Source organism: Chaetura pelagica, unplaced genomic scaffold, assembly GCF_000747805.2.
Source record: "Chaetura pelagica isolate M959 unplaced genomic scaffold, ChaPel_1.0 scaffold42, whole genome shotgun sequence".
Taxonomy (NCBI): domain Eukaryota; kingdom Metazoa; phylum Chordata; class Aves; order Apodiformes; family Apodidae; genus Chaetura; species Chaetura pelagica.
The window spans coordinates 714,047-735,951 of NW_009952575.1; the positions used below are offsets into that span (position 1 = coordinate 714,047).

Sequence of the window (21,905 nt, forward strand, 5' to 3'; positions counted from 1 at the left end):
GTGACATAGACAGAACCCCTCAAGTGAGTTATAACTCTTCAGACCAAAGTAACTGTCTTTTCTGTGTTTCATTTGATAGTATGATTGCATACAGAGATAGCCAGAGAGGTTCCACATTAATATCTAACTTTTTTAAAATGTCAGAAAACAGTCTTAATAATCCTTTTCATACTTGTTTTTCTGTGTTATTATTAATTTTATAAGTACAAATTCCAGTGCAGTCACATCTGTTGAGGGAGAGATTTTTGAGCACATTACAGAGGTGCCCAGTTATCTTCCCTGCTTTTTGCAGTATTGTGCTTGAACCCATGTGATGCATCTGATGATAGCAAGTCAGTTGAACTACTGTTGTGTCTGGTAGATGTTTCTCATAGCATACCAGTTGCTTTGTTCTGTGGTAACATATAAACATCCAGAAATTGTCTGAGCTATCAGGATTCTTATCTTTCTGGCGGACTTATAGAAGGATGATCAAGCTAATGTGCAACATCAAGGATAATTTAAGCATTTTCTGATGATGACAGTTTGTGTGAATATGTGTGTGTGTGATGCTTGCCAGTAGATTTTGTTACCTTTTTTAAATGTCCCTAAAGTCACACAGAAATTCTGGTTTTGTTTTGGCTTTGTTTTGTTACTAGAGCTATTCTGCTAATTGAAAAGGAAACAGATGTCCACGCCTACAGACCCTGGCGCCATGCCTCATCCTGGTCCTTCTCCTGGACCGGGACCTTCACCTGGACCGATTCTTGGACCTAGCCCAGGACCAGGGCCTTCTCCTGGCTCAGTTCACAGCATGATGGGGCCAAGTCCTGGTCCACCCAGTGTTCCGCATCCAATGCCAACAATGGGGCCTACTGATTATCCACAGGAAGGCATGCACCAAATGCACAAGGTAAATAATTCATTACAAATGAAGCTTTTTTCCTGGAATTCTCTCCACTAATTAAAAAAAATACTTAAACTACATTTAGACCTCTGTAACTACTATTGCACATCGTATATATCACCTGCAAAACTGCATCTAGACTCCTGTTTCTGTCTTTATTGCTAAAGTTGATGCATATATCAGATTAAACACAATAGACTACTTTGAACTGTAGAGCTAGTAGTTTGCAAATTTTCATTTTTAAAATGTATTTCTCAGTAAGATAGCCATTACAAGGGGAAAAAATTGAATTATAGTGATAAAACTTTATGGTAGACCATTCTAACCACCTTTTTTTTTTTTTTTTCTTACCTGTTTGGACACATCTCACAGTTTTATGGGGTGGTTTTTAGTTCTGCATGTTGTTTTTTTTAATTAATATTTTTAACTCTTACAGTTCTCTTGCTTACAAATTTGTTATTCTTCCATGATGATGAGAAACCTGGTTTCCAAGTTCTTTTATAAAGGCTCCACCTTACTAAGGAATTTAAAACTATGCAGTCTAGAATGTGTGGATAATTTGACTTTAGTGGTTGTTGCCGTACACTTAAAATTATATGTGTGCTTAGACTATCATTGATGTCCTTTGCTTTGAGAAAAATATTTGTTTTGTTTTTTTTTAATTTCCTTTGTGTGATCAGTCTCTGTATGTATTGTCACTTTTCTTCTTTTCTGTGCCAGATAGTTAAATCTTAGGATGATTTCTATTTCACTGATGCTTTACTCTCAGAAATATGCAGTAACAGCTTACAGGGACAAGATGCTGATAACATTTCAGAACTATCGTTGATTCTAGTTGGAATTGTTATGTGCACATAAAAAAAATTACCAAAAAAATTTAGTTTTAAAGTGATACAAACAGATTTTAATTTTCTTCATGAATTGGCAACTTACTTATATTGACATTTTCATGTATGAATTGGTTTAATTCATTTAAAAAGTGTCCAGTCAGCAGCGACATGACACTACTACCTTCTGCATTAAAAACTGTGTCATTAAAATTTCTAATAGCACAAAGACAACTGAAGTGAATGAGGCTATGATCCAGCTGTCCGTTTATACTGAATTTGTAATTTCTGAGAATTAGTACATCCAGTAACTAAAACATCTGCATTTGAACCTTGTGGCCTGTGTTTTTGATACTGTATTTGATTTAATACCTGATTTGTGCATTGTGAGACACTGGAACAGGCTGCCCAGAGATGTTGTGGGGACTCCATCTCTGCAGGTGTTCAAAGGCAGGTTGGATGGGTCTCTGAGCCGCCTGCTCTGGTGGGAGGTGTCCCTGCCCATGCAGGGGATTAGGAACTCGATGATCTTCAAGATCCCTTCCAACTCCAAACATTCTGTGATTCTGTGGTTTTAGCTATTAGCCAGATTAGACATTTGTAATTCACATTTTCTTGTTTGTCGGGTCAGTTACAGCCCAAGCTTCAGTACACTGGTGAGTGCCCCAAACTTCATAAACAGCCAGGGTTTTCACATCCTTCAGTGCTGTTGTTCCTTTCTGGTTTTAAGAAATTCTGTGCCTGCAGAAGAGCACCAGGAATTTTCCTTTAGAAAGTTTGGATGCTCCATACATTATGTTTTTAAGTGCTATATCCTCTTTCACCTTATGTGTTCTTCAGACATTTAATACTATGTTAGCATTAGAAATGAACCAACAAATATGCCAGCGTTCTTTCAGAGGCTTTAGAAGCATCTCAGAAGTTCTGTGAGCGGAGTAGAAATTCTCCCATTGAAGTGGCATTGAAATGTTTAGAAAAATACAACATAAAAATGAGGAGTCTGGATAGCTGATTCAAAGATGACTAGTCAGTACAGTATAGTAAAATTACTTTCTCTTTTCGGTATCTTGATTCTGGTAATGGAGTGAAGGCTGTAATCTAGTAAGTTTTTATTTGAGTAGCAACAGCCTTGCTGTCCTCTAGGTTGCCACCTCACAAGTTCCAGCCTGTGTGTGTTGTTGATGAAACTGCTAAATGGATCTGTTGGACTGATCCAGGTGAAAAAAAAATAAATAGTCCTTAATTTTTCAGTCTAGATCAGTTTTCTGGTCTGTTTTCCTGTGCAACCCCAGAAATAGTATATTGTTACATATAAAGGAAGGGTCTGTTTAAGAAGTGCTGTGGAAGGGTCTGCCTAGACTATTTTGCAAATATTGTTTGAGTGTCATTCCATGGTACTTAAAAAAAAGGTCAGCCCTACAGTTTGACCAAGTAAATTTTTATTTCTGCTAGGTGTTATGTAAAGTAGTTTGACTTTCAAGTCATGATGTAATGTAATGATTTTTTTTTTTCTAATGAAATGTAGTAAAAGTGAGAGGTTGCCTGAAAAGTGTCCTAGTCACACAATTGCTTGTGGGTTACACATCTAAGGTATGCAATAAGGTGTGGTTCTTTCTTTTAGAATTCATTAAGTAAGTAGTGAAACAGTTTTGTACTGTGTTAAGTGTCTGGCTAGCTTGCAAAGAATAATATAATGCATAAAGAATGAAAAAAAAAGGCAAATTACCCAACAGCAGACAAAACACTAATTGATACAAATTTATATTAGTAAAACATCATTCCTAAAGTATGTTTGCTTAGAAACAGTTAATATGAAAATTAAGCACCTAGTAACTGGTAAACCCTTATACAGGAAAATTTACTATTAATTTATAAAACACAGTTTTGACAGAAACAGTAAGTTATCTATCTTTTTTGCTACTTCCTTATTTAGACTATTGATCAAATTGCCAAGGAAATACTTACAGTTCCTAATTTTACTGAAGTGTATCTTGGATGGAGGACAGCTTCATTTAAGGATAAATATTTAGAAATCTGTTAGCAGAGCACTGCTGAATTGACTAACTGTAATAGCCTCAAAGATTGTAATAAGGTGAAAATACTTGAAAGCAGGGAAGATACTAAAGGAAGGCTTTATTACATGGTTCCCCTAATCTTGCGTTTCCTCAGCATCCGCATTTGAGCTCCTCTGGAGGCAGAACACAGAAGTAGATGGTTTTAGTCTGACCTGATACTCTGTATGCTCTTACGCACCAGCTGGGCCACTCCTAGTTACAACAGTACATCTGTTTGATTTGCAGGGTTTTCACTTGAGGGATAGAAAGTGTACTGTGAGGTGTTCGTTTATTTTATCTTCCATTTAATTGTACCCTGGTTCATAAACTTCTTTTGTGAATTTATAAGGGGATGTATCGTGAATTACTATTGGCTGTGGGAAAAGTACCATGTTTTCATGAGTAAGAGAAAAAGTGAGTGACAAATAAAATTCCTACACATATTTTTTTACTAAATATATTATGTATTCACTCAGAAGTTCGATTAAAACAGAAGGCAAATGGTTTCCTGTTTCAGATACTGTTGCCTAACAGGGTACATTAGACATTCTGAGAATCTTAAAATTCTGTCATGGTCCTGCAAGTAACACCTTTTTGTTGAGCAGGCATGTTCCCTGCAATATTTTTGTTGAATGATTTTACATTAGTGAAAAAAGAAAGAAACTATTGTTAGCCTTGAAAAATCAGTACAGAGACCTTGTGTAAAATGGCATTTTAGTGATTAATAAGAGATTAACACAATTGTTGGCCAAGGCCCTTCTGCAAGGATGACCATAGTCAGTCTCGTTTCACGATCAGTGATGCATTCAGTTACGCTGTGCAGTTATGTGCATTGCTGTTTGGTCTATGTACTTATTATTGGTATAGGGGATGCATGGTGTAGGAGAAATCTAGTCTGCTGTTCTATCTTAGTCTCTGATGTCAAGGCTACTGTTTTGTTTGTTTTCTTTTTTAAGAAGGGAAAGGAAACAAAAAAAGACATTGAAATCTGATATTTCACCTGGAAATATGTTAAACTGTGATGCAGTGCTGTGAGAAGATCTTAATTACTAAATTGAGAGTAAAAAGCAATCTAGGTAAAGTTTTTGCTTATGTGTTAGGCATTATGTAAAGTCTATAGATCTGCCAATTCTGCAGGTGTGGGCTTGCTTACAGTTGAAACTCATCCCTCTTTATGTTTTCTGGAAGCACTGTTTATCTGGCCTGCTCAGCGCTTGTTCTTACTGACAGGGACCAACGAAGCTAGTAACGTATACTCAAAGTTGAGTATGTCTCAACTTCCTGTTTCTCTTATGTCAGGAAAAAGTACCCCAACATGGTAGAAGTGCTATATAAGCAGTATAGGTTACATTTCTCATGCCAACAATGTTGTTGGGAAAGATATCTTTATTACTTTATATGGGACTGAAGAATTTACAGAAATTGCATGGTGTGTAACATCCTTTTTTGTAATTTTTAACCTCATAGATTGATCATTATAGTCTAACTCTGTAACTGCACAGTTATTCAAATAAGTTATGAATAATAACTTTTTCAGTTCTTTTAATCCTCTGCTGAATAGTCTCCTTTCTTTTATTGGATTTTTCCATAGATGGTAGAGGTGCTTTTACATGAAAAGTATTCTCAGAATTACAGGCTCCTCTGCACAAATTAGTAGTACTGTGATAATTAGAACTAATTTTATCATCAAAGAAGTTTATACTATCTTCATCTTCTGTAGCTTTTAGTAAAAAGACAGTTAATGAGTTTCCTAATCTGTTTCTAATGGGTTTCACTTTCAGTTTTTCTCACAGCATAATTTCTGCAAACACATGAAAGCTAACCCCATTCTTGCTATATTTAAGCTTCCTTCCATTAGAATTAAAACATTTTATTGTGTTTTTGTTTTGGTTTTGTTTTGTTCTGTTGGTTTGTTTTTTAAATAATTACAAAAAACTGTTCTTTTGATCAGCGCTTTCCATAGAAAAAATGCTTCAGTTGATATTTTCTTGGGTGTTCATGTCTTTACCTTTCTATTCCTGTGTGTTTTTTTAAAAAATACCTCTTTTTGAAAGGCCATATGTTTGCTTTCTTCTTCACTGCTGCTTTGTGTTAATGCTACCTCCCTTCCGCACCTTCTCTGTGCTGGTACTTCTGATGCCCTGGGTATGCATGCTGTGTCCCATATTGGCCTATTAGAACTGCCTGCATTCACAGAGGTTTCACAGTTGCAGTGCAGGAACACCCAGTGACACTCATGCCCTGCAGTAACACTGCAGATGTGTACAGCTAAAGTCCTTTGTTTTGGAAATTAGATCCAATTTCTTGCACAGTCTCCTCCTCCTCCTTTTGGTTGCTTGAAAGACTGAGTCCTAGTCACATACCATGGTGAAACAGGAATGGATCTGGCTGTACAGGTGTTTCAGTTTCTGTAGTATTCAGCTCCTGCGCTCAGAATGTGAACTGAGCCTTCTCTTGAGTGTTGGTTATCTTTGTAAGTAGGGGCAAAGGGAGAGGAAGGAATCTTCAGGTCTCAGAAAAGGGCATTGAGATTTACTTGGTTAGCATAGTTGAACTATTTTTAATGTGTGAGTCATCTGTATCTACATTTCTACTTCATATCTCATGTTCCTGTAATCAAAACAGCTTCTCAAGTAATGGGTATTTTTCTGATACAAGTTCTTTTCGCAAATGTTTTTATACTGTAATGACAACTAAATTATTTGATGAAACATAAAAAGTCCTTTTTATGTCTCATTTTCTATAACTTTTCTCCATATTACACATAGTTTCTGGTAAGGAGAAATTATAGAGAAGTCATTCAAAAACACTGATAAACAACCCCAAGTGTTTAAAGATACTTTCAGTCAAATCTGAATATTGCAATAGAGAGTGGAAAATTATATGAAGGGTTTACAAATTAAAATTTATAATTATTTTTTCCTTTGTGGGATGGATGACCTATGTTTAGTTCTGCTTAAATTGATTCATGTGAAACAAATTGCTTGAAAAGAAGAAATGTGACAGTATCTTTTGTCTGTGACTTGATGTAGCTTGCACAGTTTTGTTAACTGTATTTTCCACTGGAGAAAGTTTTCTTAACGCTCTTTTAAGAAATAATTCCCAATAATTAGGTAAATTTCGATAAAACAGACCACAAGGTGTCCATTCGCAGTAGGGTTTGCAAGAACAGTATTTAGAGTGGATGCATACATACAGAGAGGGCAGTGCTGCCTATTTCTGTAGAGAGAAGAAAAGTGATGCCAGGATGTTCTTTCCTAATACAAAGCCTTGCCTAGTTCTAAGTTCGAAGTTAATGAGCGCAATCACTTCTCTAGTTAGGGGCCTGATGTAATTTTTGCTTTCAGGTAAAACTTTTCGGTTTCTCAAGGTATCTTCCTTCTGATGTTACTTTCCCCTATTTTCTCATTGGAGTCTTCAGTTTCTATTATGGGGCCTTTTCCAGTGCCCTGCATGCATTCAGCATGTTTTTCTGACCCCAGTCTGTCCTCTCTTCACTCTTTGAAGAATGGACCTGTGTTGCCATTCAAGTGCTATGGGAACTGTAGTTTTTTGACAAATGAATGTGACAGGAACTGTAGGGAGCACAAGTATCTGAGCAGAGGTATGTCTTTCCTTCCTTGATTGCCTGTCTCTTTTTTTTCGTGCAAAGAAGAAGTTACCTCCTGCAGTGTCGGCTTTGTTTTTGAAGAGAAACAATGTTTGGGTCATTCCAGTAGAGCAGTGACTGAAAGGGCAAAGTTTGGGCTAAAAATAGCTCAAGTCAAGCCACAGACTGTACTTTCGTATGTTGGTGTATGTTGCACTGCTTTGTAATATGAGGCCAGTAGTGTTCGTGTGTTTGTGTTTATACAGTTTGCCTCCCTGGCATTGCCGAACAGTTTGTAAGGGAAAACAGAGGGGACAGACAGTCTGATGTTGACTTGTGCTTCCCCAAATGTGTGATAGCAGGGTTGAAGGTTTCCAGTGAATTTATTTTTAATGACCACTAAGAGAAGTTTGTACTCTTTTTGTATCAGATTAGATTTTGAGTTCAATAGTGGATTTTTAATTTTTTTTATAGTCAATCTATATGCTGTCTCTATATAAATACTTACTTTGTTTCCACAGTCTCTTGATGGCTTGCATGAAAAAGGAATGGTTGAAGATGTTCATTGTGGCTCCATGAAGAGTATGCGACCTCCTCACCCTGGAATGGGCCCACCTCAGAGTCCAATGGACCAGCACAGCCAAGGTTTATACATACTGTGCATGCTGAATGGTTTTAGGGCCCCTTTATATCACAAAGAGTCATTAGTTCCATGTAAAAGATTTTACATTATTTCCTTTCAGCTTTCTTTGGATAGGCTGAACTGATATCACAGAGCAAGGTTAATAACTGAATCCTCTGTCTTTCTCAAATGTCCTATCAGTTATGTACTGGAAAAGGGCTAGGGTTCAAGTCTGTGGCTGGGGCAAGTGATTGGACAAAGTCTATTCACATCTCTAAAAAAACCCTGTCTAGTTCTTTCCTATTTTATGCAGTGATTGTAAATGTAAATGCAGTAGAATATTACTTACTTTAATCCTGTGATGAAGGAATGATGAAAAGAGAGGAGCCCAAGCAAACCTGAGAAGCCTTCTCCATTATCTATAGTCAATGGCTGCTTAAAGTTCTTTCCTGAATTTTTTATGCCAGAAAACGCAAACTTTTTTTACCATGTTGTCACATACCTTCTTTGTGTCCTTTAGTTTGCAACATAAGAAGACACGCATTCTATAAGCATCTCAGTATGTTGAAGATTTAACTAGTTACACCTGCTTGTATTAATTAGTTCAGCAAATAAAGCTTCCTGTTATGTGTAATTAATTATATTGTAGCAACACTTGAAGAATCCCAACTGAAATTAGGGTCCTGATTTGACACACTGTACAAATCTATTGAGAGATCATTATTGTTTGACATATTTACGTGTTTCTTACATAAGATATGTCCTTATTACATAAGAAAGAGAAATACTGGAAGGTGAAAATAGGTACAGATCAGCAAAATGTCTCAGCTTGCACTGCTTTGTGCCTTACCAATGACTCTGACTGAAGCCTTAGTTTGTAATTCATCAGCTGAATCTCTGTCTGGGATCTTGAACATTATAAAGTACTGTTTTTCCATTACACCTTTCAATGCAAGTTAAGTAAAATAGAACTGACTTTGCAGGGACAAGTTCTCCATCAGTTAAAATTTCTCCACTGGTTTCAATAAGATGCAAGCATGATCATCTAACAGTAAAATTTTACTTGACTTGGCATTCAGAGGAACTCTTTTTCCTGTAATGAACTTATTCCTTAAAATGAACAGAAATGTTTAGTGTGAAGATGAAGATGGATCACATTTAAACGTAATGTGCTCAAAATACAAGAGCACAAGTTGCAAATGCTTCAAATACAAATAGGTCTGAGTTGTTTTCTTTTTTCCTGTGCTGGCTGATACCAGACATCCAGATTGTGTTGCTTTACAAAAAGATGATTGTATTAGTAGCAGCTGTGTCAGGCTAAAGGCTGCAGTGCTTTCCTTTTCAATGCATGTTGGCAACTGTTGCACAGTAAACAGAGAATACTGGAGTCCTAATGTAGAAAGCCTGCTGGCTTTTAAAAGAAATTATTAAGAAAACTCCACATGTTCTAATATTTAAATACTTTACTTGACATTACTGAGGAATGTGTTAGCTTTCTTTGCCTCTGTCTCCTTATTTTATTATAAAACAATTATCTCTTCACAAAATACAGTGATGACATTCGAGGCCATTCTGATATGTGTTGGGGAAACTCCCACCTGCTAACCTTGTACTTCCTCCCCATTGGTGTACATATCCAAGATAGACAAACATGTTTCTTAATAGCCTTTCAAGCTATTGGATACTCTCTGATTTACCACCAGATTAGAGTCCTCTAAAACCGTTGTGATTCTTCAAGTTTTGTGGAAGTGGGCAATGTGGTAAAAAACAGTGAGCTTACCCATAACCACACTCATGAGGAGACAACAGTATGAGTTCTATGAGAAACCATGGAAGGATGCATGGTAAATCTCCTAATGCTGACAAAATCTTCAGTTGCATTTGCTATATTGTTAGAAACCAAGACTTCCTGTAAATTTCACTGCCTAGTGGGTTCTTGGATGTCTGGTATTTGAGCTTACATTGCTTTTGTGTACAACTTTTAACAATCTGCATTTCAAGTAGAAGCTGCACCTCATTAGTTCCAGGTCTGTTTTTTCATAGCTTATTGTCTGTTGGCCTCAAATTGAAGTAGATAAATGTGTCTTCTGATTAACATTGTTTTTAGGTGCTTGGCGGAAAGTAGCTGACGAGCTACAAAACCTCAGGGAATGGGTAGTCCTAAACTTCTGGCACTAGTATGAAAATATAAGCAGAACGGTTTTATATGAGTTACATTTCATTAGTCTAGCACTAGGTAAAATAAAGAGTGTTCTGTTTTAACTTCATATGACCTTGTTGATAATTCAGGCCATTGAGATTAGTTTTATGACAAAAGTGATAGAATCATTGTATGGTTTGGGTTGGAAGACACCTTTAAAGATCATCTAGTCCAACCCTCTTGCAATGAAGAGAGACATCTTCCACTGGGTCAGGTTCCTCAGAGACCCATCCAACCTGAACTTTAAGATTTCCAGGGATGGGGCATGTGCCGCCTTTCTCGGCAACCTTTTCCAGTGTTTCACCACGCTCATTGTAAAAACCATTACCCTTGTCCTGTCGCTACAAGCCATTTTAAGAAGTCTCTTTCCATCATTGTTTAAGCCCCCTTTGAGTTCTGAAAGGCTGCCTGAGATGCTTCTCTTATTCAGGCCAAACAACCCCAACACTCAGGCTGTGCTCATGGAGGTATTTCCTCCCTCTGATCATTTTTGTGGCCATCTTCTGGATCCATTCTGACATTTCCATGTTGTTTCTATGCTGAGAATCCCAGAACCTGACACAGTACTGTTGGTGGGGTCCCACCAAAGCAGAGCTGAGGGGGAAAACTGCCTCCCTCAACCTTCTGGCCCAGATTACGGTTGGCATTCTGAGCTCCAGGTGCACATTGTCAGCTCATGTCCAGTTTATCATCCACTATTGCCTGTCTGTCCTTCTTCACAGGGCTGCTCTTGATGTCCTTATCCCCCAGTCTGTTCTGATCTTTGGGGTTGCCCTGACCTGAGTGCAAGACCTTGCACTTAGCCATGTTGAAGCTCAGGAGGTTCACATGGGCCTGCTTCTCACACTTGTCCAAGTTCTTCAGCCTTGTCAAACACATCTACTATTTTTGTGGAGATCATAAGCTAAATTGCTTTATTGAAGTGTAGACAGGTTTAGCACAGTAATCAGTGCAGTATAGTGTTTTTACAGTCATCAGGAAGATGAATCCTGGCCCATGTATGAGTTTATCTATGCATTATTAAAGCTAGTAGAAGTAATGACAGACGTAACTTTGGCTGCCCAGTAGAAAAGGTGCTTGGTTTGTTACTGTATGACATTCTGATTTATGAGAAGGATAGCACTAAGTAAAATGAGTATTAGCTATATAAAACATTAAGCTATTTAAATGACACAATAGGAAACTAGCTGCAAATAGATGCTCATTCAATTGTGGATTTTTCTAACTGGTTTTTTAGGACTCTGGTTTGCTTCAGTACTGTTCAATATATTTGTCAGTGATCTGGAAATGGGTATAAAATCAGTGCTGATAGAATTTGCAGGTAACATAGAGGTTTAGAAGTGGTTAAAGAAGAAGTTGATTACAAAGTTGATGAGGATGCTCAGTAGAATGTGCTCCTTGCTCTAGCATGAGTTTTAGCACAGCCAACAACATTACATGTCTAGGAGCAAAGTAATTTATTGTGTAGGTGGTGTGAGTCAGTACCATACAAAGCAGAAAGGCTGAAAAGAGTTTTGGTCATTCTGACAGACATAAATGTGTATTGCCATGTACAGTGTTTGCAGCCATGAGATGGAATGTCCTACCTGCATTCAGAAGCAGGGGTGTATTAATTGAGGAGGCGTATCACCCTTGCTAATTAGTTAGCTGAGGGCTAAATTGTATTGATTTTTGACTGGAAAAATCAATAAAAATATACAAATGGACTGAAACAGAAAAATCTGCATTTTTCTGGAATTTGGAACAAATTAAATGCAATTAAACTGACAGAGAGAGAAATACAGACAAATTAGGATAGGTCAGTTGTATTTTCTTACTATATGTAAGTGAAAACATAAACACTGTAGGGATTTAAGGTTCTGAGACTTGACTTGTAAATATTTTTAATTTTTGTGCAGTGTTTTTTAGACTTCTTATGAAGATACTCCTATTAAGCTTAACTTACAGAATTCACAAAGTTCCTGCTACTTCACAAACATTTGTTGTTTCTACTGTTCTTAAATTAGCTGCACTTTTTTTTCTGATTTTTTCAGCCTTTTAAAGATGAAAAATACCTGTCACCTTATCCATCTGCCTGCCAGCATAAGACCTTTCAACATTTTATTTCTACAGTTCTAGTCTTAAATGACTTGCACACATGTGGCCTCTTTCTTTGTTGAGAGGATGTTAACCCTAGCCACACTATGAACAGGGAAATGTTATATTTTGCTTATGTTAAGGAAGTTTGTAGCTTCCATCTGACGTGAACATGTTTTTCATTGTGTTCCAATGTTTCCTACTGTGGTCCTGTACTTCTTGTCTTTTTTTAAAAAAAACAAACAAACAACACCTAACTTTATGAGTTAACTGGTAGTTCACATAAACAAGTTACAGAACTGCATTTCTTTGATCCTATCTGTATCTTCCTATCAAAAAATTCTCTAACAGTAATATTTTTGAGAAAAAAAATATACCCTTGATACCAGTTTTAGCAGAAAGATTTGATATATATGTTCCACAGACACTTTCATCATTTAGGTCTTCTTAATTTTTAGTGGGAAGTCATGACCTCTGTTGATTATTCCAGTGTTTGGACTGGTAAAACCACAACTATTTCTAGCTAATATTCATTACGAGGGTTTGGAATTCATATGTAAAAGTCAAAAAGGACCTCTTAATTTTCAGCTCTCTGTTTCTTCAGCTTTAAAACAGATACAGAAGGTGTTATTTGTTTGTGTTAACAAAAGTGGATTTATATACATTAGAGCAAAACTTTTTATACGGTTTGCACTCCAAAAGTACTTGTGTTTAGTAAAATGTTAGAATTAGGATTTCCTCCAGTTTCAATACTGTAGAGACTACACATTGTTTATGACATGTCTTGTGTTTCTGTCTAAGGAGTTTATATCAAAGAGGGATGAAAAGAGTGTTGCTAATAATGCGTGCAGTTAAGAAAGCAGTGGTTTTTTAATTGCTGAAAACTTGAGAGAGACTTGTGATGTTGTCACTTCTGTGACCCATTAAAGGATTAGAGAAAACACAGAACCAAACTCTCCTCAGAGGTGTGTTGCAAAAGCAGAAAAAATGATGTAAGTGAAGTTCTGGTGTGGCTTAAGGGAAAGTAAACTCACCATGAGAGTAATTAAGAATCACCATGATTGGGTATTTTCAGAACTCACCTAGAGAAGATCTGGAGAAACCTGATAAAGCTTTGGAGTTACCACAGTTTGAAATGGTGTGTTAGTCTCTTTGGCCTGATTTTCCTAGTGTTGGGTGTCTTCTACTCTGTATGTTTTTGAGAACTAAAAGTTAGCTCTTGTCCTTTGCCAGGACATAGAATTCTTCCATTGAGAGTGTTCTGCAACCTTACCTTTCAGTGGTTTTGCCAGTATTCATTCTGGAGGTTAAGTTAAAGTGAATGGTTTACAAAGACTAGGAGGCAAAATTTTCTGTGGAAAATCTAGAGGAAGGGATACTTGGCAGTTCATCAGGTAACAAATTACATGCTAGGTATCTAAAAAAACACTGCATGCTTATTGTGAAATCTTGTGTGCCGTGGAAAAATGCCTGTGAAGTGCTTCATGGCAGATGAAAGTGTTTTTGCAAAGTTCAGAAAAGTGGCTGCCTTTGCCTGTATATTAAAAATTCCTCTGGACTGTGTCTTTTTTTTTTTTTCTTTTATGACATATGCTGCTCAAAACAGTCTTTGTGAGTCTTCATGTGTCCTTATTCAGAGCCCATGTGTCGATGCTCACCTGTAATAGGGTATGTGTAAAAAGAGGAGAAAGAGCAAGTGGTGTAGAAATTTCATTAGGGGCAGGCTTGTGACTGAATGTGTTGTCACACTGCTGAATCTTCTGAATTTTTTCAAACTTAAAAAGGAAAATTTCCACATTGCATCAAAAAATTCAGGTTTTGTAAATGCTGCATCTTAGTCTTCACAAGATGTTTGGAAGAATTTAATTCTTTCCTGAGATATTTTGTTAGAATTTTGTTTTCATTAATACTTCTGTCAAGCCTAGTTTCCTATTGCCAAGAATCCTAATGCCGAGGACTTGGAGGGAGTGAGAAAGTATAACTATATCTAGAAAACTCAAAAAAAGCCTCCTTTCTAAAAACTACTCTCTGCAAAACATAGTCACAGACTTGCAGCTGGAACTGTTAGGACTCAAAGCAAGTGCTCAATATCTTGCGCTAGAGTTTCAGATTTTTATAGTCCCCATGTAGTTTGGGTCTAAAATCTTAACAATGATTAAGGGATATATAACCTGAACAATGTAACTTCAGCGGGGAAACAAACCTTTCTGAGGCATTTTTGAAAACAATGTAAATCAAACTAGGTGCTGTTTAAAGTAAATTATGAGGTTTACAAATGGAACATTAATGAGGAACCATTGCAATAAGCCCAATTTTGTAATATAAAGCAACAACATCTAACACCTAAGTTGCATATTTTGATTTTTGTTCTGGCATAGTGATTTTTTAAAGTAGTGTGGTAAGCAAGAGGGATTTGTAGCTTCCCCTCTTTATTAAAAAAAAAAAAAGTGGAAGGCAATGAATAAGTGGAATAAACTTACAGTTATTTATCATAGCTTTTATCACCATCAGTGGGTGTATAAACGGCTTTTTTATTGACCTAATAAATAATTTCACTAACTATAACTTTTTAAGGTCTCTTTCTCCCCTTTACTTGAACTCCTTACTTCACTTCCCTATTTTCTCTTAATCTTATGTTCTTATTTTATTTCTTATTCTCACTAGGGTCGTCATTTCTTTTCCCATCATTATCGTCGAACGAAGTCTGTTTCTGTCTTGTCTTATCTGGTCTTTTCATGTCCCAAACCCATTTTTTCCCTACCGTACTTCTACCTTATTTTCCGTTTATAGAAGAGCTGAGATCCTCTCTTCTTTGCCCTTTATCTCAGACATTTACAACCTTTACTTTATTGTGGAATATTTTCATCCCCAGACATTGTGATTGATGGACTTTCAATTCTTTAGGGCTCTCATCTGTTGACTTGTTTTAAGTTCTAGTGACTTACAGCTGCTGTCATCCCAGAGAAGTTGGGACTACTTTGAGATTTTGCCTATGCTACCCAGTAAAAGGACCAGTAAAAACAGTGAAGCTAAAGTGGGGGCAGAATTATTTGCTTCTGTGACCTGGCCTATATATAGATGAAATTGATGTCATTTCACTTTAAAGTGTCAGGATGAGTGGGGGAAGAGTACATTTGCTGTCACAGAACCATATTCTGTGGCATGAACTTAGGAGTTCAGTGTTATGTGCCTTGCTAAAGAGTATGGAAACAAGCCAGATGTCTTGATTTTTTTATTTTATTTTTTTTTTTTGGTGGGTTTGTTTTTACTTTTCAAATTGATAAGGGCATTACTTGTGCTCCACACTAATAGAGTGAAGTGGGTAAATATACCTTTTTTCACTTTTGGTGGACATGTTTAAGACCTAGTTCTCTGTTGTGCATTACTTGAAGGATCACTCTTCGTATTTTTTTTCAGAAATCCTACTTATTCTTGGAAACCTCACCAAAATTCATATTAAGTGTAATTAAAATTTGAACTTGAAACTGCTACGTTTTTAAGTGTTATAATAAAATGAAACACTCTTAGGAACTGTGTTTGCTTATAGGGCAGCACAGTCTTCAGCAGCTTCTTCAGAAGTTGATTTTTGTGCTTGCAGTTGGTGTTCCAAGTTCTTGAACACCCAGGTGGTTAAAAGGTATTGAACATACTTTGTCTGACTGAAACTGTTAATCTGTATAAATAAAAAAGCAATTGCATAGAAATTGAATACTATCTATTTCAATTTCTTAATGTTGGCAAGTTTGGGCAAAGAAGGCCTCTATCAGTGAATGGGTATTCCTTGATCTGTGTGCATAAAGTAAATTTTAAATATTAAGCTGTAAAATAGACATAGTTCACTTCATGTGTTCTACAGTGAAATATTTGTCCAACATTCTAGTGAAACAATACTGTATCCTGATGCTTCTGTAGTATATTTCATGTTTTAGTTTGTCTTACCGTATATGTGAGGGTAATAGTTACTTTTTGGAAGTTATTTGGCTATATATAATCATAGTTCTTCTTAAAGAATAGCTGATGAGGCTATCTAGATATCCCAAGGAAATTCAGACTGCACTTTTGTTCTTGCAGAAATAGTACAGCTATCCTGACTTGAGAGATGTTTTTGTACTCCATGTGCTGTTAAAGAAATCTGACTAAATGTAGATTTGACTAACCAGAGAGATGATTCTGTGATGCTCTTACCTGTTTTAGGTTATATGTCTCCACACCCATCTCCACTAGGAGCGCCAGAGCATGTGTCCAGTCCAATGTCTGGAGGAGGTCCAACTCCACCCCAAATGACTCCCAGCCAACAAGGACCCATCATTCCAGGAGACCCACAAGTTATGAATCAGCCTAACAGAGGTCCTTCCCCTTTCAGCCCTGTACAGCTGCATCAGCTGCGGGCTCAGATCCTGGCATACAAAATGTTAGCCAGAGGTCAGCCTTTACCAGAAAACCTCCAGCTTGCTGTTCAGGGCAAGAGGACCCTACCTGGCATTCAACAGCAGCAGCCTCCCAGTGCTTTCAATAGACAGTCTGGTAAGTGAATCTGGGCCTTGTGTCATTTTGCAGGTAATTCTTGAAGTTCTACCTGTTTAAGAAAACGAGTGCTCTGCAGGGCTGTAATTTGAGACTGTACCCTGGCATCTAAGTGAACAACAGTCTTTGGTTTTCAGCTTGAGTGAGTGTGTAAACCACATTAATAATAATAACAACAACAATAATAATAATTATTAATAATTACATAAAATAAATAGTAATACTAATTAATTATCATTCCATTATTAAAACAGAAAGTGCTTTCACTGTGCAGTACTGTGTCAGTCCTGATTATGCTTGACATTTTTTGAATGTTAATTATACTTTACTGATCACAATTTTACTGTTTTTCTTAGAGTGAATTTTCAGTCTCCTGTCATGATGCACAAAAATAAATTTAAAATGTTGTCATTTTTTGTCCTAAGGTTAACAGATGTACAGTGCAGTGAGCAAGCACATTTTGGTCCTAAGAAAACTGTTACATTAAACACCTCACACCATTAGTTTCTGAACATTTCCATTACTGAGTTTGTTAGAAATCAAGGGGTTAAGATGATACTATATTGTTTTTACTAATGATTTTTCATTGGTCTCTTCATTATAGTGAATATGGGCTTGCTACTGAGTAACGTATTTTTAAGAGACAAGATTTTAATATGCTTCTTTACACATTTTTTCACAATAAAATCTACTTAAATCCATATATAACAAAGACAAATACTGCTTGTCAGAATAGACTGACACACTGGAAGGCAGAATAATTTTTTAATAAATGGAAATCCTTTGTATTCTTCACTCTTTCAAATTGCAGGTATTGGGTTACATACAATGAGTGGTGCTGCAACTGGACCAGGGCCTGCTCCAGGTGTACCTGGACATACAGCTGCCATTACCCCTAAAACTTGGACTGAAGGTATAATGGCCTGTAAATCTAATTTCATGTATCATGCAGAGTTATAATTAAGCACTGTGGGTAGAGTTTGGGGGATGCATGCAGGGGAGAAAAAAAAAAAAAGGGAAGGTAAAAAGGCATGCAGAAAAACAGTGTAACCTTTCGCATGCCTTGGACTTGAATCAGTGTCTTAACCATGTATTTATCCATGTGTGACTAGACCACACAAAATTGAAGCAGCTTTTTACAGTCAGAATGAAATGTGCAAGTTGCCTGGGAGATACCCATAAAATCTACTTAATAAGTTATATTTTGAGCATGTTTAATTGCAGCAGGTTTGTCTTTCAATTATAGTGTTTGCTAGTGTAAACAAAAACTTTCAAACTATGGTAGAATGAGGCTGCCTTTTATTTATTTATTTATTTTTAATAATTGGATTACTTTGAAAGTTTGATGTAGTCTTTGAGATCAATGAACAATGTAATTTTTTTCCCCTGAATGGTAAGAAGATTATGAACCAAATAATTCAGATTTGGGTTTACATGTTATTTTATTTGTAAGTAGAGTAGAAGTATTAAAAAGAATTAGAAATCCCTAGTATTATATTATGTTTGGGTTTGGTTTTTTTTTAGAGAGATTTAAGAATAGACACAATATTACAGGCATGCAAATAACACAGTCATCTCATACTGTAGAAATTTTATTCTAAGTTGTTGCTTGTGGGTAAATGTGGTAGTAGAGATGACTCCATGATAATTGATGTCATTAAAAAATTCTCTGTCATTAGTCAGCTACTTAGGACAATATAAAAAGAAAATTAAGTACTGGTATGTAATCAGACGTAGAATTGGTTTTCTTGGGCTACTTCCAGCAAATACTTAAAATTTAAACAGGTCAATAAAGAAGGCAAAAAGTGTTCCTTCTTTGGCTATATGACTTTACCAAGCACAGTGCCTTCTAGCTCAATTGCTGCTACTAAAAAATACTGGCAAATATACAGAATTGCTAGATGGATAGTTTTATTCAAATTATCCAATATGTCGTATTAATATGTCTGTCCTGTGTAACTACAAGTTGCTTACTTTTTCTCTTTTTTTATTGCTGTTTTTTTAAGAAGAAAAAAAAAATTCTGTCCTTGCTACATCTGGAGGTTTTATTTTATGTATTTTTAAAGATTGTGCTTGTTTCTTTAAAATTCTTTTTCATTAGTTATACAGTAGTTTGTGGTAGTCTTTGTTTTGCAGTTCAATTTGCATGATTCTCTGAAAACTGAGACTACAGAGACTTTTGGTGGGCTTGCTTTCCGTTTTTTTTGCAAGATGAAGTGCAGTGTTTCTAAATACAGAATCTACAGCTTATGCTCAAGTCCATTTTCTGGAGTTTGATTCAAATGTGTGAATCACAAATGGTGATCTCTGAAGGAAACTTTTAATCTAGATTTCAGGATGTTGTGTTTGAATTAAGATAGAGTTTACAATTGCAGCTGTACTTTGCAGTTGTTTTTCCTAACATTTAATGGCTATGACTCCTCAGGCAATTAAGTAACATCTTTAATATTGCAGTGTCTGTTGTCAGGGTCAGTTTTTGAACATCTGAATGCAGAGGTGACTTGCTGGCATAATGATGTACTGAAATCTGTGACCCTTAGTGTCTGTAAATGGCACATGCTATTTTCTTGTTAATTGAGATATTAAATTTTAAGATCATTAGAATGCTATAAGATAAAACAGTAATCAAATTCCTGGTATTTGAAATACTTAAATACAAGTAATAGGAGATGGCAGCAAAACAAAGACTACTGATATCTGATAGATAGCTGTAAATAGAGTTGTAGAAATTTCAATATGGCTGTCTAGTTCTGATAGAGCTCTAAAAGCAGACCTACTTGGGTTAGTTGTGAGGCTGTGATTATAGACTCCTTCTTCTAAGTGGTGCAAGGGTAGTGAACAAGAAGCAGAATTAGGTCTTACACTTGTACAAATTGAGTTCTATGAATGTTTTACTGCTTCAGATCCTACAATTAAAAGGCAGCAGGAATAGGAAAAAATATTACACTCATCATAAAGTTTCAGGTGTTTTGCTTTTCTTTGGACCACTTCCTGCAATGTATGGTATAATTGCATTTTAGTATGTTTTTAAATATGGACTGTCGTCTGTCTCGGTGCTCTTCATGGTAATATTGAATGTGTACCTTAGCTTTACAGTCTGTCTTGAGAAACCATCTTGATTTTCTTGCTGCACTCCATATTTCATGTTACAAATAAGTACTTCTTATGATTCAGGCCAAGCCCCAGATATGAGTGTCTCCAATGCACAGCAAAAGCTCCCTGCGCCACCTCCTAGTGGGAGGCCTTCTCCTGCCCCTCCTGCTGCCCAGCCTGCTGCTGCCATGCCTGGGCCATCTGTACCACAGCCACCACCTGGACAGCCTTCCCCCATAGTTCAGCTGCAGCAAAAGCAGAATCGCATCAGCCCTATCCAGAAGCCACAAGGACTGGATCCTGTTGAAATACTCCAAGAACGTGAATACAGGTAAAAGTGAATAACAAGACTCAAATGCATATGTAGAGTGTTGTTTTCCACTTTCTCAACATACTTGCAATTAACTGAAAGGGTAATTAAACACTGGAGTAGGCTACCCAAGGAGGTAGTTGTACATCTCCATTCCTGGAGATGTTTTAAAGACATAGAGATGTCATGCTTAGGAACATGTTTAAGCACTATGGACTTGGTAAAGTTTAATGGTTGGTAGGGTTATGTTATGGTTGGACTTTTATAGGTCTTTTCCAACCAGAATGATTCTGTAACTACAGTACTGACAATAGTACAAACTGAGTTGCCAGAGAGAAAGGTACAAAAATGTCAAACCAAACTGATTTAATTCAGCCTCAAGCTATGAACTGTGAACTAGTAAAGCATACTGGCAGTACCGTTGCAAATCAGGTAAGTTTAAAACAGGCTCAAGGACTCTGCTGGATTATTATATTACTTGGATGTTGCAAATACTGTGTGGAGGGTTGGCCCTGGCTGGACACCAGGTGCCTGCCAAAGCTACTTTATCACTCCCCCAGTCAGCTGGACAGGGAAGAGCAAAATATAACGCAAGGCTGATGGGTTGAGATAAGGACAGGGAGAGATCATTCACCAGTTATCATCATGGGCAAAACAGAGTTGACATAGATAATTTATATTTAATTTACCAATCAAATCAAATGAATTTCACTTTATGAAGGTGTTTTATGAAAGTGTTTTAGGATATGGTGCCATGTCCAGCATCTAAGTCTGGATCCCAAAAAAGTTCTTACTTTTTGCATGAAATAATGTTTAGTTAATTTATTGGCATATCGCTGGGGTCATTCTATACCCGTAATACCTTAAGACTAAATGGGCATAGCTATTTCAGGGTGAGCAAGCGCTATTTTCTTACATTTTTTTGAAATCTTGGAGAAAACACAATATCCAGTTTCACAGTGGCTCTGAGTGAAGAATTGTAGCACTAACCTGAGCCAAGAATGGTGTGGCCAGTGTAATACAACCTTTTATGCATCAGCTAACCTCAAATTGTTACTCCTCCTGTCTTTCCAGCCCTGCTCCTTTGCACAATTTGTGCCAAACTATTATGTCTTAGTATGCATAAATGGAGGAAAGCGAGGAGTGACAACAAGTAATAGTGTTGCATTTGTTCTTGTGGAGAAACGTTGCAGATACAGCGTATCGGTTAGGTTCTAAATTCCCTGGTCTTCTTGGCAGAGTAAGGGAGGTGAAAGTTCCGTGGATTCTGCAGCAGAAGGACGTTTTTTTCTTTTATTTTTTCTTATTATGGTAGCACACAAACAGTGATCCAGGCATTTTTAAAATATTGAGCAGTGCTTACCGGAATGCTTAGAACTTCTGAAAGTCTTCATTATTTAAAACTGTAAAAGTAAGATCAGATAAAAGCTTTGAGTAAAGCAGTTTATTAGCCTTTGTGCTTTGGATTTTGCTGTACCTGGCTTTACTGTAGGCAAGTTTAATACATAAACGTGATGTAGTCACACTTTCTTCATGAAATGGGAGTAGAAAAAAGTTAACAGAAACATTTGTATCCTGAAACCAGTGAAGTTAGTGAAAGCTTTATGAAACGGTTGTCTCTTGAGATCTGTCAGTAGTATTAAAGGAGCATTATACTTTGAAATACCTAGAAAACTGAATTACTCATTTTCGTGAAAAGACAGAATTATCACACAGGTATTTTA

The 21,905-nt window shown here is 36.6% G+C and overlaps 1 protein-coding gene across 1 annotated transcript in view; it reads left to right on the forward strand.

Moving 5' to 3' along the window:
- Nucleotides 1-637: 637 nt before the first annotated feature.
- SMARCA2 (SWI/SNF related, matrix associated, actin dependent regulator of chromatin, subfamily a, member 2) overlaps nt 638-21,905 on the forward strand; it is a 101,176-nt gene continuing 79,908 nt past the window's right edge. The window contains exons 1-5 of the mRNA XM_009993615.1: nt 638-892; nt 7,878-8,001; nt 16,449-16,778; nt 17,590-17,691; nt 19,953-20,202. Of these exons, the coding sequence (XP_009991917.1) occupies nt 668-892; nt 7,878-8,001; nt 16,449-16,778; nt 17,590-17,691; nt 19,953-20,202 (1,031 nt within the window). The 5' untranslated portion in view covers nt 638-667. The remainder of the gene's footprint in view (nt 893-7,877; nt 8,002-16,448; nt 16,779-17,589; nt 17,692-19,952; nt 20,203-21,905) is intronic.